General features: G+C 38.8%; 1 protein-coding gene and 1 pseudogene across 4 annotated transcripts in view; one reads left to right on the top strand and one right to left on the bottom strand.

The window, feature by feature from the left end:
* The window catches only part of Ptpn12 (protein tyrosine phosphatase non-receptor type 12), a 70,538-nt gene that overhangs the window by 9,399 nt on the left and 43,793 nt on the right, over positions 1-17,346 (top strand). For 2 of the 4 annotated variants that reach the window (XM_034519537.2, XM_076913150.1), the window contains exon 2: positions 17,157-17,265. The exons of 1 other annotated variant lie outside the window; for it this stretch is intronic. In XM_034519537.2, the coding sequence (XP_034375428.1) occupies positions 17,157-17,265 (109 nt within the window). Of the gene's footprint in view, positions 1-5,788; positions 5,865-17,156; positions 17,266-17,346 lie in introns of all 4 variants that reach the window. One more of the 4 variants, XM_076913149.1, reaches the window with a different exon arrangement.
* On the bottom strand, positions 12,856-13,657 carry LOC117720929 (fructose-2,6-bisphosphatase TIGAR pseudogene; annotated as a pseudogene).

The following is a 17,346-nucleotide window of genomic DNA, read 5'->3' as shown; positions in this document are numbered from 1 at the left end:
CCTTCCAACACTAAGAAAGCAAAGCAATCAAAACACTTGGTTTTTTCTTTCTTTTCCTTTTGGTACTGAGGATTCCTCCCAGGACCTTGAATGATAACCCCATGATCTACTGTTGGGTTACACCCTATTTTAGTTAAGAGTTTCTGGTACTGTGATGAAGCTCCATGACAAGCAAAAGTAACTTGGGGAGGAAAGGGTTTATTTCATTTTACAGTTTGTAATCTGTCATCCAGGGAGGTCAGGTCAGGAACTCAGGCAGGGCAGGAGCCTGAAGGCAGGAAATGATGCAGAGGCCAGAGGGAGTGCTGCTTACTGGCTATTCCTGTGACTTGCTAAGTCTTTTTTTATATGACCCAGGACCCTAGCCCAGGGGTAGCAATACCCATAGTAGGTTGGCCTTCCCACATCAATCACTAACTAAGGAAATGAACTACAGGCTTCACCCACAGGCCAGTCAGTTGAGACATTTTCTTAATTTAGGTTAGGTTAGTCCATAATCATTCTACCTTGTGTCAGGTTGACATAAAAACTTGCAAACACAAATATCCTACTACTAGCTTGGTGTTTTTTTTATTGGTTTTGTCAGATATGTTAAAAAATACTGCGTTTTAAAATTACATTTGAGGGACCAGAGAGATGACTCGGTGGTTAAAAACACTGCTCTTGCAGAGGGCCTGAGTTCAGTTCCCAGTCAGTGCCCGCATAGGGTGGCTCACAGTTGCTCTGACTCTAGCTCCAGAGGATTCAGTGCTCTCTTCGACCTCTGTAGGCATGCACACCACATGTGGCATACCCTCAAACATACACATAAATACACAAGAAGTATGTGCTTAGAAATTATATTTGAAGGCTGGAGATATGACTCAGTCTTGGCATGTAAGTATGAGGGCCTGAGTTTAGCTCTCTGGTACCTATGAGAAATACAGGCATGGTGGTGTACTGTGTAATCTCAGTATTGAAGAAGCAAGACAATCTTAGGTGCTCAGCCATTCTAACAAGATCAGTGAGCTTTAGGTTCTGTGAGAAGCCCCCTCTTGTCAAGATCCTAGGTAGGAAGCAGCCACATTCACCCCCATACACACATACACGTTCACATGCCAAAACCCCTACATTTAACACAGTGAATCAGGAAAGGAGTTCATAGACCCTGTGTTACAAAACTGAAGAGCCTTTCTAGGTCCTTTCTCCCTGCCTGCCTTTATTCAGGATGGCTTTACTTCTGGAGTCATAGAGCAATGATGAAGGAATGCTGAAACTAGAAGTTAAGGTACGTGCGATGGATCTTGAAAGGTGACAAGCTGGGTTTAACCTGAGACATGAAATGAAAACAGAAGCTTTCCTTTGAGATTGTGCTGCACAGGCTAATATTTGCCTGTATTAGTTCCAAAACATTGATAAAGCCTCCCCAAGTGGCGCGTAATTATCTTGAAATTTTTCCAGAAACCTTTATTTGATGTTAATAACCTACCCCCAAACTAAGTTAAGATTATAAGGGGTAAAGGTCATTACCTAGATGACTCTGCATGTCAGCGCTTCTGTGGTTCTTCCACATCTATCTCTGACAGATGGGGCTGCTTTTTACTTGGCTTTACTTCTCTGGACTCCGTTTTGCCCATTTCTGCTGAATAAGGGCATCCTTTACACCGCATAGTAACTGATCTGTTTTGAGCTTAAGGGAGGAGCTCAGCTCACAGCTCAGCATGCCTAGAACCGTTCTTATGTCTCACTTAGAGATTACTGAGAATACACTCAGCAGTGAGGTGGGTGTGTGTAAGTGCGAGGGTGAGAACTTACTCATGTGTATGAAAGAAACTTCTGAAGAGAAAGGCATGTTAAAAAGGTTAAAGAATGTTTTACTAGGAAGGCAGCCCATAGAAGTATATAGTATAATTCATGATCTTTTTAAAAACCAAACTTAAAAAAGCTGTTTAAAGGTTTCACCCCTTCTTTAGACACCTTTCTATTACTGGAACAGGTACTTGAGGTAGTCACCTCTTAAAAGAGAAAAATGGTACTTTTTTTTTTTGCACTACATGTTACTGAGCTGTTACTATTGTTCAGCCTTTTAAAACTTTTTTATTTTATGTATATGTACCATGTATGTATGTATGTGTACCATGGCATATGTATGCCTAGAGAGCCCTTAGAGGTTAAAACAGGAGTTACAGAGGATTGTGACCTGCCATGTTGGTACTGGCAAATGAACCCATGTCCACTGCAAGAGCATCAAGTTCTAAGTGCTGAACTTTCTCTCCAGCATACGTTTTGTCTGTGATATGGAGTGCTGCTTGTGCTTCCTTTGAACTTGGGTGTGATCTTGGATTATAGGCCTCTGCTATCAGGCTTGGCAAAAAGTTGTATCTGACCTACACTGTCAGAGGCTCCAGTTCTTGATAGTTGATCGAGTTGCTTTTGGGTATGTAACAAAGCAGTACATGGTGGCTGAGAGTGTTTCAGAATGGACAGCTCTTCATGGCCAGGACTTGGGAGGAATGGAGTTATCCCACAGACCCATTTGAGGGCATTCCCCCAATAACTCAATAAACACCTACTAGTCTCCACCTCTTAAGATTCCCAGCATTTCCCAGGAGTTTAATATAGTGCACAGCATTTATTCTTCATGTGTTAAAGAAAGAGAAGTGGGCATTGTGGCACATGCCTTTAATCCTGGCACTTGGTAGAGTTTGAGACTAGCCTGGTCTACAGAGCAAGTTCCAGGCCAGTCAAGTCTATATAATGGAACCCCATCTCAGAAAGAAAAGAAACAGCAGATCTTTCTTTCTGTTTAAAGTAACAGAGTATGTTCATCCCAGTCCGTGACGTTTATATGCTGCCTACTCCAGGTGAGTAACTTGGGGTATCGCCTTCATTCTTAGTTTATTTTCTCTCTGAGTTTTTCCCTGTTGAGCTCTAGTTGTACACTGGTAGTTAACTATGAAACTTTTATATTTTGAATTAAGAGGCTCAGAACTAAATGGAATCTTGAGAATCATCTTCTCACTCATAAAAACATTTTATAATGTAGCATATGATTACGTTCTATAGTGCTTCCTGTGATTACAACTTCATAAATTGATAAAGTCATTTCCTTTTTTGTGATGTGGGCCAACCTAAGGCTGAATGATTTCCATATTCCTCATTTTAGAATAAAAAAATTAAGACAGGTAATAAACATTCTGAATGTTGGCTTGAAGGCTCTATGTCATTTGTTTCCCTTTGAAGCAATAGGCTTTTTACTTGTTAATTTTGAAGGAAACAGCCTTAGGGTTTTACTGCTGTGAACAGACACCATGACCAATCAAGTCTTATAAAAGATAACATTTAATTGGTGCTGGCTTACAGGTCTGTTTCAGTCCAGTATCATCAAGGTGGGGACATGGCAGCATCCGGGCAGGCATGGTGCAGAAGCTGAGAGTTCTACATCTTCATCTGAAGGCTGTTAGCTGAATACTCACTTCCAGGCAGCTAGGACTAGAGTGAGGGTCTTAAGCCCACGCCCACAGTGGCACAACTACTCCAACAAGGCCACATCTCCAAATAGTGCTACTCCCTGGACCAAGCATATTCAAACCATGACAGAAACCTCTGGGATATGACTTTACCTCTTATGTGAAACCCTGGATTTGGTTTAGCACCAGAAAAAAAAAAAAGAAGAAGAAGAAGAAGAATGAGAATGTCTAACAGATACCAAGCTAGTCTATACAAATGATAGTATTCCATGGAAGGGTGGCATTAGTGAACAGCAGCCCAGGCCTCCCTGTGCTGATTACAGGCATATGCCACCACACCCGGGCAGGTCAAAATCGTTTGAAATTTTTTCCTGTTTTTTTTTTTTTTTTTTTTTTTTTTTTTAACGCATCTATTATTTATTTGCTTAGTGTAGTGATAGAGATTGAACCCAGAACCTTGTGTCTCCTAGGCAAGGTCTGGTACTGAGTGGTAACACTGGGCTATACCTCTTCTCCACTTGTATTATTTAGAAATGTGTTTTTAATCTCCAAGAATTTCTATTACTGATTTCTATTTGATCCTGTTTCTGTTTAATAACAAACACGATGTAATTTCTTTTCTTCTGAATATGTTAAGTTTTATATTATGACCTGTATTTATGCTTCATTATACAGTCGGTCTTGGCCAGGGTTTCTGTGCACTTGAAGGGAACATGTATTCTGCAGTTGTTCATGAAGTAATTTATAGGTATCCATTATATCTAGTTGATTGATGGTGGTGTTGTGTTCAGTTATGTCCTTACTGATTTTCTGCCCCTAACATCTACCTGGTTCTGATAAATAGGTGACATCTCCAACTGCAGTAAGTGGACTCCAGCAACCCTCCTTCCATTTCTGTCAGTCTTCCTTATGTGTTGTGATGAATTAGTGTTAAATGTACGTATGGATTGTTATGTCTTCTTGGAGAACTGACTTCTGTAGTATTCTGTGATAACCCCTTCCGTTTTCATCATTTTACTTGTGCAGTCCGTTCTGTCCAGAATTAGTATGGCCATTTCTTGACTCATCTTAGAATGGTAGATTTTTGTTGGTGGGGTGGGGATTCAGGGTCTCTCACTATGTAGGCCAGAGTAGCCTGGAACTCTTTCTTCTTGCTCAGTCTCCTGCGTGCTGAGATTGTAGTATGTATCTCTACACACAGTCCCACCATCCATTTGCTTTTAGTCCGTATATGCCTTCTTAATAAAGTGAGTTTCTGTAACCAATATGTAATTGTGTTGTTCCTTACCTATTCTCAAAATCTTTTAATTGATACATTTATACTACTGACATTCAATGTCTGCTACATTTGTTACATTTTTGGGTTTTTTGTTTTGTTTGGTTTGGTTTGGTTTTCCTTGTTCTTTTTAGTTTAGTTTTTTTTGTTGTTGTTGTTGTTGTTTTTGTTTTTTTTGGTTTTTTTGGTTTTTTTTTTGCCTTTTGGCTCTTCACTGAGTATGTTATATTATCAATATTTTCTCTTCTTTATCATTTTTTACTTTTTTACCTTTTAAAGTGATTGCCCTAGAACTTGTAATGTACATTTTTAACTAATCCTACTCAATGTTCATATTTTTAGGTAAGTTAACACTAGTATTAGTTTGTTATGGTTTCCGTTGTTTAGTGACACACACATATACACATGTGCACTTGCATGCCTGTGGTAAAATACCACAAACAAGAACAATTTAAGGAAAAAACTTATTTTGAACTCTGGATGCAGAGCTTAGCTGTCTGTGATGGTGCGGAGGCCTTGGCAGCAGGATCAGGAGGGTACATCCCACCTGAGTACCTGGGAAGTAGAAGATAGTACTCCTAGATGTAGGAACTTGGTTATAGTGCTACTATAGCCCTCAAAGGCTAGTCAGTCTCCGGTTACACACCTTCTCTAGAAAGGCTCCATCCTAAAAGTCCCATCACCTCCCAAACAGAACTACCAACTTAGAGTCAAGTCTTAAAACACGTGAGCCTGGGGAAGGACCATTTTCATGACTAAGTAATACTAAGTAATACTTATTCCTCTCTCTTATTTCTTCTGTCATTGTTAACATTTTATTTGTACATAACCATACACGTAACAGTATACACATAACATACATAATTTTTCTGCTAGTATGTGAATGAAATCTTTTACCTGTTAAATACAAGTGAAATAAAAGTTTTAGCTTAGCTTGTAATCCCAGCTGTTCAGGAGTCTGAGGGAGGGAAATACCATTTTCAAGACCTATCTGGGATATGGAATTGACTTCAAGACCAGCCTTTGCAACTTAGTAAGAAATTGTTTGTTTGTTTTTTTTCAGCATCTTTTATTTTATTTTCTCCTTGTTTACCTGGCTTCTGAAATCACAAGTAATTCTTCCGTTTGGCTTTCCATAGGTAAGGCATAAACGTCTGTTCTCTAACTTATTATGAAGCATGGTACACATACATGGAAAGTGAATAAAGGCAAATTTGAAAGTTTAGGAACACAACTGTGAGGCAAAGATAAGCAGTAGTTTTAAGATAAAATATTTAGCATGTTGAACAGATGGAAGATTACTGTCCAAAAACATAAGTGTCTTCTAAAGATCAAAACACTTCTAAAACCAAAACACTCTAGTACAATAGTTCTCAGTCTATGGGTCACTACCCCTTTGGGGGTCGCATGATCTTTCACAGGGATTGCATGTCAAATATTCTGCATATCAGATATTTACACTATGATAACACTAGCAAAATTACAGTTATGAAGCTGGGCAGTGGTTGCCCACGCCTTTAGTCCCACCACTCGGGAGGCAGAGACAGGCAGATCTATGAGATTGAGGGCAGTCTGGTCTATAGAACAAGTTCCAGGGCAGCCAGAGCTACACAGAGAAACCCTGTCTTGAAAAACCAAAAATAAAATAACAATGAAATAATATTATGGTTGGGGGTCACCACAATGTGAGGAACTATATTGCAACATTAGGAAGGTTGAGAACCACTGCTCTAAGTAGAAACATAGGCACATGGCATGATAATTAAGAAAATGTTGGGGAGGGGAGGCAGGGGAATTACCAATCTTTCCAGTAATCAGAGAAATGTAAATTAGTGATCATTCTTTCTTTTTCTTTTTTGGAGGGCCTAACTAATTTATACCTGACAAAATTGAGAACAGTAACAGTATAGAAGAGAGTATAGAATAATGATTCTAACCGGGCGGTGGTGGCGCACGCCTTTAATCCCAGCACTCGGGAGGCAGAGGCAGGTGGATTTCTGAGTTCGAGGCCAGCCTGGTCTACAAAGTGAGTTCTAGGACAGCCAGGACAACACAGAGAAACCCTGTCTCGAAAAAACAAAAAACAAAAACAGAATAATGATTCTAGGGCTGGAGAGATGGCTCAGTAGTCAGGAGCACTGACTGCTCTTCCAGAGGTCCTGAGTTCAATTCCCAGCAACCACATGGTGGTTCACAACCATCTGTAATAGGATCTTATGTGTAATAGGATCTGGTGTGTCTGAAGACAGTGACAGTGTACTCACATACATATAATAAATAATTCTAAAAAAATGATTCTAAGTCTATTCATGGGAAAGTAAAATAATGACAGCTACTGGGGAAAGTAGCTGGCCACTTCTCATAGGATTGACACATGTCAGATTCTGGAAGTCTGTCTGTAATGTATGTATATAAAAAAAAGAGTATGCCCTAGTATCTTAATTACACCAATTTTTGTGAAACCTAAAGTACAGTAATTTCCCCTGCAGACACCTGTAGAAGATGAGAAGTACTTGAAGAGGAGAGAGACATTTTGCTTCTTCACTTTATATTTGTGTGGAGAAGAGCTGCTTAGCAGGCCTGGGATTGCTTGTCTTAGGGAGACCTCCTTTATATGCTTGAGCCTTGGCTGATGTCTGGGAACTTGGGCCTTTAGAAAAGAGTTTCCTTGTTAGGAGTAGTTCTATCCTCAAGTTGTAGTTCAGTTGTGTCTTGATTGTTCAAGCAACATGGCTTATGATCACCTTTCTTCCATGTAGGAGTTTAGACTGTTGGGGTGTACTACTCAAGAATGCCTATGTGGCCAGGCAGTGAACCCTGGCACCATCTCTCTAGTGAGTTTCCCTGGTAGACAACTTGCTTTAGGAATTCCTGAGTCCTTTGACTTCACTGGGAGAAAACTATGGGAAACTTGTACCCTGAGCTTTACTTCACACCCCTTTTCTTTTGCTGTTTTTACTTTGTATCCTTTAGCCATGGCTCTGAGTGTGATTATAATTTGGATCACCCTGGATTCTTTGGCAAGTTTTTTATATATAAGTATGCTGATTCCTTGTTTGACACATGACTACAGTGCTACCATCTTAAAAAGATCAGAGTTTGATGGAGAGCCGGAGTCCATGACAAACTGAGGAAAAACCATTCTTCAGGAGAGAACAGATGAACATATTTGGAAAACAGAAGGCTAGTAGGAGCTGGTGGAAAGATTAGGAGATGGACCAAAAGGAGGCTGATTAGCAAGGAAACAGGATGAGGTTTTATTTGCACGCTGCAAGGAATTGAACCTTGGGCTGCGTGCATGTTAGAAAAGCGCTCTACCAGAGAACTGTATCCCCAGTTGGAAAGTATGAGTTTTATACCAGGTGTGGAGGTATATGTTGTCCCACTGCTTCACCTTGCCCCAAGACAACAATAGTATATATATTTTTTAAGAAGCTGAAGTTAAAATGGACTTTAAAAACTTGATGCATGTTATTGAAGACAAGATGACTAGGGCCATGCCAACGTGGATGCACTGTATCTCATCAGCTCTTAGAAGCTACATAGGTTCAGGCCTGGTTAGTACTTGTATGGAAGGGCAAGTTAGTTATTACTTAAGGCAGACTACTTCATTTTTTCTTTTATCAGTTTCTAATCGGTATCACTAAGCAACAAAGATCAAATTTTAATTAGCATTTTATTGATGCCAGTTCATTAGCTGTGGCGTTCTGATGCGTTGTGGTGTCTGAAAGACATACTCTGCTTTACTGAATGTATAGAAAACACTGGCATTGTGGAGGAAATAAAAAGATAATATAAATATTATATAATATAAATAAGAAAATATAAAAGATCACAACAGACACTGAATTATAGTCATTGGCAATAGTGATGAGATTAAAAGCCAGGGATGGTAAATAAACCCTAAAACAGGAAAAAGAAATTACATGAAATCAGTCATATGAATAGTCGTGATCATCATCATTGCCTCTGAATCTTAACCTTCTATTATAAATTTTTGAGTTCAGTATTGACCTTTGATGCCTCTTTAGATTATTGACAACCTCCTAAAAGTAAATTTCAGTAGAGTTGTAACAGGAAAAAAGGTTGGTTTTTTTTTTTTTTTTTTTTTTTTTTTTTTTTTTTTTTTTTTTAAGAAGGTTAGTGGTTTACCAGGAAATGTAGTTTTTCTTTTTAAAACTTCTGGTCTATTGACCACAGCTTTGTGGCACTCCAGTGTTGTAAAAATAACTATTTTCCATATAGCGGTGAATATATATTGAACTGTTTAAACTGCAGACGTGATAATTGGCCTCTGCTATGTTTTGGCAGTGAGAAATATCTGTTCTATTAATTTGGGGCTTTGGTTTGTCTTTTTAGTTGGACATAAAGAGAATCAGTGTTATTGTCAGTTAATTTATAATAGTGAGTCTTGATGTTCTTAATTTTATTAATGATGGGCTACTTTAGTATCCTGTGAAAATGGTGACTGTTTTCTTGAAGGTAAGATAAATCATCTGAAGGAAGATTCGATTAGGAGCCACTTTTTGCATGTATTGTTGGAGACAGGTCTCAAGTAACACAAGATGATCTCAAACTCATTATGTAGCAAAGACTTGTCTTGAATTGATGCTGAGGGAGGAAGAGGAAGTGGAGACAAGGTCTCACTATGTAGTCCTTCCTGGAGCTCACAGAGATCTGCTTGTCTCTGCCTCCTCTCAAGTGCTGTGATTAAAGGCATGTGGTACAACTTTCAGCGTTGCCTTAATTTTTAACCCTCCATGTCCTAGTCACTGGGATCATCACTACATCCAGAAGAGGAGCCATAGTTTTCATGCCCTAAGTTTGGAACTTCCAAACAATTCACTTTGTGGACAGGGAGAACAAGAAAACATTGGAGTTGGAATTTACTTAAAAGAGTCAGTAGACACTGGAGAGGCATTAGCTAAAGAGATCAGGAAGGTGCTGGTAATAGAAGTGAGTCTGCTCTGTGAATTGGAGCAAACACGTTCCCATCCAATTTACTTTGTAAAATACATCTTTCTTTTTTATATATAACTTTGTTTAATAAAACTAACATATATGGCAAATTTTTACTACATTTGCTTACTATTTGTGGAGTGTGAGTGTGTACAACACAGTGATCACATGGGTCCTGGGGTTCAAACTCAGTTCATCAGACTTGGTGGCAAGCACCTCTTTATTTGCTGAGCCATCTCACTGGCCCAATATGACAAAATTTTATTACTCTTCTGATTCAAATATTCTTTTATTTCTATAAAATACTTCATGGTAAGGAAAAGATAAACTTGTATTAAAATTTGTGTTTCTAGCTGGGAGTGGTAGTACATACACGAGGTACCAGGACTTCAGAAGCAGAGGCAGAAGAATGTGTGTCATGAATTTTGGTGATAGGAGCTGCTGTTAATAAAATATGACCCTCTGGCCTATGTCTTCAAGTAGTTCTAGTTGTACCAAGGGTGGTGTGCTTGTGTACTGGGTTGTGACTTCCGTTAGAGGTCCATAGAAAGAGTTGAGGTAGAGATGAGGAAGCAGTTGGGAGGAAGTGGATGACAAAGTGTTACAACAGTACTAGTCTTAGGAAAATGTTTCAAGATGAGTTCTATTCTGGTGTACTGAAAAGCAAAGACAGATGGAACAAATGAAGCAGAGAAGTCAGCTGGATTTTTTTTTTTTTTTTTAACCTAGGAGACCTTGAGATTCTTTATTTTCTTCAGTTATATTCTTAATTAGTCAGTCCTGAGTTACAGCTTCAAATGAAAAAACGAAAAAACAAAACATGGTGCTTTTTGCCAGTTTCGCCTGCTGGGGTACAGTTTTGCTGTGTTCATACAGGGTTGGATAATTCTTGTATTTTACAACAGAGTCTTAAACTTTTTCACTTGGAACACCAGGTATATAGATAGATACATAAACTTGTATATAGATCAAGCCTTTACTAATAAGTCATAATTCTTAAAAACAATTCTTTGGCATGCATATGATTTTACTGTTTGTTAAAGATGAGAGCAGGGCTAAGACTTTACCTTAGAAGTAGAATGCCTGGTATTGAAATCCACACTGATTAAGGGGTTAAGATTAGGGAAATGTGTATGCTAATAAGGTAGACACACTTTTAAAAAATTTACAGTATGTATGGGCTGGCTAGTCTTTATTGTCTTCTTGACATAGCCTAGAGTCATTTGAGAAGAGGTAACCTCAATTGATAAATTTCCTAAGGAGACTGGCCTGTCTGTGACCGCGTGTTTGAAACTGCCATGATAGATGTGGAGGGCCCAGCCCACCATGCCTGGTGCCATCTCTAGGTAGTTGGGTATAGGCTCTATAAGAAGGCTAGCTGAGCATGAATCAGATTAATCTCTGTGATTTCTGCTTCAGTTTTTACATGTGCTCCTTCCCTGGTTTACCAGATAATGGGCTGTAACCTGTAGGATAAAAATAAACTGTCTCTAAGGAATCATGTTGTTTAGCATAGCACCAACAAGCAGCAAATGTGTGCATGTGTGTTCACCGGAATGCCTGTGCTAGTTTATAAGATGCATATGGAGGTAGGATAATTTGTGTGGCACTTGGTTCTCTTTTACCATATAGGGTCTGGAGATGGAACTCTGGTCATCATCACATTTGACAACAGATACCCTTAGCCTCTGAGCTATCTCACTTGCCCATGCTTATAGAGTTTTGTATTAGGAAATCCTGGCTAAATGTGTGCTAGTGTAGGTCATAGAGCATCTTCATTGTTTTCCAGAGTTGATTAAATTTGATTTTTATCATTGTTTATGCTAAAAATATCATTTCACATATAGTACAGATATAGTACAAATGATAACAGTATAATACTTAGGGCCATCTCAGAAATTGTTCTAAATTGTTTTTTTTTGTGTGTGTGTTTTTGTTTTTAATGAAACCTAACTTAGAAACTCACACTGGAATTTAGGGGAGCCTCATGTGCAGGCACAGGAATGAGTGCATGGTGAGGTCAGATGGTGCTGTTGGCATCTTCCCTCTATCACTCTTCACTCTGTTTTGAGTCAAGCCATTTCATTGAACCCGGAGCTCCCTATTCATCTAGATTGGCTGGCTAGAAAGGCTCAGGGATCTTGTTCTCTCTGCCTCCCCAGTGCTGGGATTACCTGTGTGGCCTGCAGAACCCAGCCTTACTACATGGGCTCTAGGGAGGAACCTCTGGTCCCAGGCTAATGCAGCAACACTTTACCAAGTAAGTCATACTAGTTGGATTTTAATCAAACGTTCTAAGCAAGTACAGTCCAGAGATAAGCTAATTTGATAGTTGCATGCTAATTAAAGTCTGTTTTCTTTCATTAAACCATTATGTTTTTATAATAGCTGCAAACTTGATGTGTACAGTTGAAAACAAAACCAGACTACCATTCATTACATGCAGTGGTCTCCTATCTGAGTTGAGGAGTTTCAGGTAATGATTATGTTGCTTAGCATGGGGTCATGCACAGTAAAATCAGCTGATGCATCACAGGTGAGCACAGCCAGAGCCTCAGATGGGTTATGTTTGATTTGGGGTTCATTTTTGGTAGGTGTGCCTTTAGAAACCCTGTACTACTGCCAGATTTTTCCTATCTACTACATTCAGACCTGTGACCCCTGAATTTTAAGAGATAGTGTTCCCATGTCATTCTCAGGACAGTGTAATCCTGTTTATGCCCTTTTATTTGTTACAGCCTGAGTTTTCCCTTCATTTGTTACTCAGCTATGGTATCCTTTCTTCCACCCTCTCTGGACTTTTTTTTAAACCATTCTTTCTTGCAAGCACTTGGTAAGCAAGTGGAAAAATCATACAATTATCTTCAAAAGCCAACACCATCTAGACATAAAAAAGGCCAGTGAAAGGAAGCGTGTGGGAAGAAGGCTCCTCATCCCCAGTGTGCAATGCTGAATGTCCTCATAAGTTAACAGTTCAGAGACACAATGGGACGGAGTGGCAAAATCACTGTAGAAAAGGATGTTTCAGAAAAACCAGGTTGGCTGTGACTGAACTCCCAATAACGTCTGATACAGCCAGAACCCCGGTGGGGCTTTATCACTTGAAATTTTTGACTGCTTCTAAAACGGCAGGAGCAGAGGGCAAAAACACCAGAGGCCGAGGCACTCCCTTCAGAGGCTGCACTGTGGGGCTTTAACGCAGTACTTTTCAGTCACTCTGTTCAGATGGTCCTGGAGGTCCATACAGACATGGCTCGAGTGCTTCCTCACAGTCTATGATGAAGACGCTGTCCCAGTTGGAAGTGATGGATGAAAGTTCGAATTTGTCTCTTGTTGCTGCCAGTGAGCATCTGAGATCACTCAGAAAATAACCAAAGAGGCTCATGTAAGCTCCATGGCTCACAACCAAGATGCTGGCTGCTAAGCCCAGGGCACCGCCTTCGGGATTCGACCCCATGCTACCATGTTTTCCCACGGGGAAAACCTCCGACAAAGAGCTCTCCAAACAGCGGCCTGGCATTCCAGGGAAGAAGCTTTCTCTCTGGCTTGTCTTGTCCAGGATTAGCTGACAAATGAAATCAAAGAAATCCTTTCCATGCATTTGTACCTCCTCTACCGTCTCTTTCTCCTGGTGGGATGAACATGGGACAGTCTTCCCCAGCGGCTTTGGCCATGGCCCGGCTTGCCTTTTGTACATCCTTTCTCGGAGTCTGGAGTCATACTTCACCGCCATGTCTTTGCAAACTCTTGCCTTTCTGCTTTTCTCCAAAATGCCACGTGTGGTCTGCTTAGTCCTTGTGAGATCGCTGGAGAAAGTGTGCGTAAACTGCACATTGCTCAGAAACCGACCAGCGGCAGCTGCTTGCCTAAACCCAGTCTCGGAAAGGGGTGCATCTACTCCTTGTCCTTAAATGATTTTCTCCTTAAGGCTTGTTTCGCCATGGCGGATGACAGTCAAGGCGAAGCGTGGCATCTTGGCCCAAGGCACATGAGCCAGGATCCAGCTCTGTGGCACCTTTCTGCGCAGGACTGTGGGGCCACTTTGCCTGCACTACTTCCATCTGCCCTGCAGACCCGCTCGGTAGATATTGGTCGAGGCATCCCTCTCCAAACTTTTTAAACTGCATTTTCCCTTCCTTACTAATTTCTTCCCCAGTTTCCTTTGTTTGTTTGTTTGTTTGTTTGTTTTTGTTTTTTCTAGACAGGATTTCTCTGTGTAGCCCTGGCTGTCCTGGAACTCACTCTCTAGACCACGCTGGCCTCAAACTCAGAAATCCACCTGCCTCTGCCTCCCAAGTGCTGGGATTAAAGGCGTGCGCCACCATTGCCCGGCTTCTTCCCCAGTTTCCAATGAAAAGTCTCTAAGCATTTTTCTCAGAATTATTTGATACTGTAAACCTGTATGTAAAATAAATACAAAGGAACCCAACAGTTGAAAATCAGATTCTGCTCTACCAAGCAGTTAGTCAGTACTCCTTCAAAGGCTTGGTCGGGCATTCAGCAGCAGCACCTGTTAATTGACTAAGAATGAAAGTGTTCTGGTTTCTTTACCCCAGACCTTTTGAATGTCTGGGGACCTCAGCAGTCTGACCTTCCTGGTAAACAGACTGCTTTACACTATACAGCAGTTTCAAGCAGATAAATGGGCCCAGAATATATTTCTTTTTGATATTCAGTCTAGGAAATCTGAAGTAACAAGTAATACTTAGTTTTTTTTTAATTGGCTAATAGTAATTAATGGTTATTGAGCCATTTTATGCCCAGACTCTTTGCTGAGTCTGGAGGCCTTATATGTATTTTATAAAGGTTATAACACTGGATTAAATGTGTTCATTATCACACATTATCAAAACCAAAATTTTAATTACTGCAACTAATTGTAAGGCTGACTATATTTTTGATAAGAATAAAATGTCTACTTAAATGTCTTTTTAATACAGCTTGGTAGACTTCTTGATGTTGACTTTTCAAAGTGCACAACAAAGTTTTATTCTGTTTTATGGTGAATATCTAATTTGAATAATGATTTTTAAGATACTATATTTAACTTTTATATGTGTGATTTAATTTACATATAATAATTATACATATATCTGGTACTGTGTGACATTTTAATACATATATATGTATGTATGTATCTGTGTGTGTCCATACACATACATACATATAGAATACGCAATGACCAGATCAGGCTGAGTATACTACTCAGATAGATGCTAGGGTTTTTATTTTATTTTCATAAAACATTCTTTGTTTTAAAGTGGAGTATATAAGGCATTCATGATATGTCAGGCTTTAAGAACATTGGATAAATAAAAATCCAAACATAAATATTCACTTATGATATAAAGACATTCTCTAATAATTATCAGCTTTCACAATAGGATTTGGTAAAATATATTTCTCAGTCATTCACACAAACAAAGTGCTTGAATGATGCAGTAGGTGCTGTAGAAGTGTGTGGTGTTTTATAGTTCACCTTGGTCCTCTTTCTTCCTTTGTTTTTAGTTCTCTTCTCAGTAATAGTGATGTAAAGTACATTTCTTTTCTGCCAATTCTTCTTTGGCTATTTAAATTGACATCCTTCTTTAAGTTTGATTTTCACATAATACTTTATATTAAAGTAAATAACTTGAAATATATCTTTTCAGATTATCAGATCTTTGAGCAGAGAAACTAGATGTGCAAGATGTGATTGCTAAGAAGGGATAATGAAATCTATGAACCTTTTTGTCTTTTCTATCTTACATTTAAATTTTGAGTAGGCAGGATATTTGTACAATCTGAAAGTATACAAGACACACTAATCTCTTTGCTGTTAATTTCCCAGTGTTCCCATTTTCTTTCCCCACAACTTCAACCTTTGGTATTAGATTTCTTGGGGACATGTTTTGTGCATATGTACAAACAGACATGTTTTAAACTCCTTTAATGCTAATAGAACATTGTTGTGTTTTCTTCTTTTACATTCAATGGGGCTTTTTGATACGGTGCCATATTCCTGTATTTAAGACAGAGCTTCCTTACGTGCTTTCTAGCCATATCATATTTGATTGTATGAAACAAATTTATTCAGTCCTATTAATAGGCTATTTTTTATTGTTTGTGAACTTCTGCTACTACAAACACTGCAGTATGCACCTTTGTGCATATGTTACTTGATGTGTGCCAGTTTTATCTGGAGGGCAGATGTGTAGAAATTTAAAATAGGTGGATTTGTAACTGCCAACCCTCCATCCTTGTTTGGTAATGTTCCTTTTGGACCTACATTGAGTTGAAGTCTGCTTACTGCCCAGTGTCCCAGTCCCAGGAGTACTAGGGTTACAGGCATAAGGAAACCTGGGTACTTTACACATCTATATATTTTGAGATTTTTACTACTATAGGAAAAGTCACCATAACCATGTAAAATTTTTACTTTGGCATTGTGCTGTGTTAGCACAGCATGATTTTTGTTAAGAGAAAAAAAAAAGTATATTCCTGTGTTCAGTCTCTAAAATGTCTTTTTTTAAAAAGTAAAACAAAAATAACCATTCACTATGTAAATACCTGTGTGTAAATTACTTAAAGTAATATAACAAGAATAAAACAAGATTCTTATGTGTTAAAATTCTCTGATTTTAAAAAATATAGTCATGAAATTCTTAATTGCTTGAGGGTCAGCATCACAGGCTATAAAAATAAACTGGTGAAAAAATTAAATTGCTACCAGACTTTTTTTTCATTTCATTTGCATTGAATGAGTCCTGAAGTCAAAATGCTTTCAATATGCCTTTAATCCTTCAAGAAAGTAAACTACTTTGAAATCAAGTTTTAAAAATATATTCGAGTAGAACCTAAACAATTCACAATGCTGACTTTCAGTTCTGCTGAAAGCAGGAAGTGTATTACTGACAAACAGAAATATTCCAGCCCAAAGAACATCCCTACTGCCATATGTGGTAAGAATTTGTCACTAACCCACAAACCACTTCTGTAATTCAGTGAATAAGCAGAATCAGTCTTTGTTGGACATTTCCAATTCAGTGTGAAAGAACTTTGTTTTGCAGTGTTTTACAAGTCATTATTAGCTTCTGTCTTTGAGAGAGCCTGACACATCATGGGTACTCCTGCGTTATTGAGAGAAGAAGCCTGTACATAATTCCCCAAGTATGATTTTAAAACTTGCTTAATGAGACCCTTATTAAACACAGAAATTCTCAGCTTATTGGTGTCTTTAAATAGAATTACTTCCAGTTGTTCCCCCTTGCTCATTTGTAATAAACACTAATCTCTGTTTGCACTTATTCTAAAAACAAATTATTCTTAGGCTTAATGTTTAAGGGATAGGGAAGCTAACAGCTTAGAGCGATAGGAGAATTAACTGAGGAGTTGGGTCAGGAGAATTCATTGAAGAGCTCTTTGTAAATCATTAACATTTTGAAAATACCAATGTTTCTCTAAACTTGAATTTTATTTTCTTGTATTTTAAGCGATTGAGAAGATTGTCTACCAAATATAGAACAGAAAAGATTTATCCCACAGCCACTGGAGAAAAAGAAGAAAATGTTAAAAAGAACAGATATAAGGACATACTGCCATGTAAGTTTGAAATGCCCTTGATAGAATAAATAGAAATGCTATCTAGCCCTTTGTAATCCCACGAGCTTTGTTCCTGAATTG

This window comes from Arvicanthis niloticus, chromosome 15 (genome assembly GCF_011762505.2).
Source record: "Arvicanthis niloticus isolate mArvNil1 chromosome 15, mArvNil1.pat.X, whole genome shotgun sequence".
NCBI classification, from domain to species: domain Eukaryota; kingdom Metazoa; phylum Chordata; class Mammalia; order Rodentia; family Muridae; genus Arvicanthis; species Arvicanthis niloticus.
This window is presented reverse-complemented; position numbering and strand designations above follow the sequence as displayed.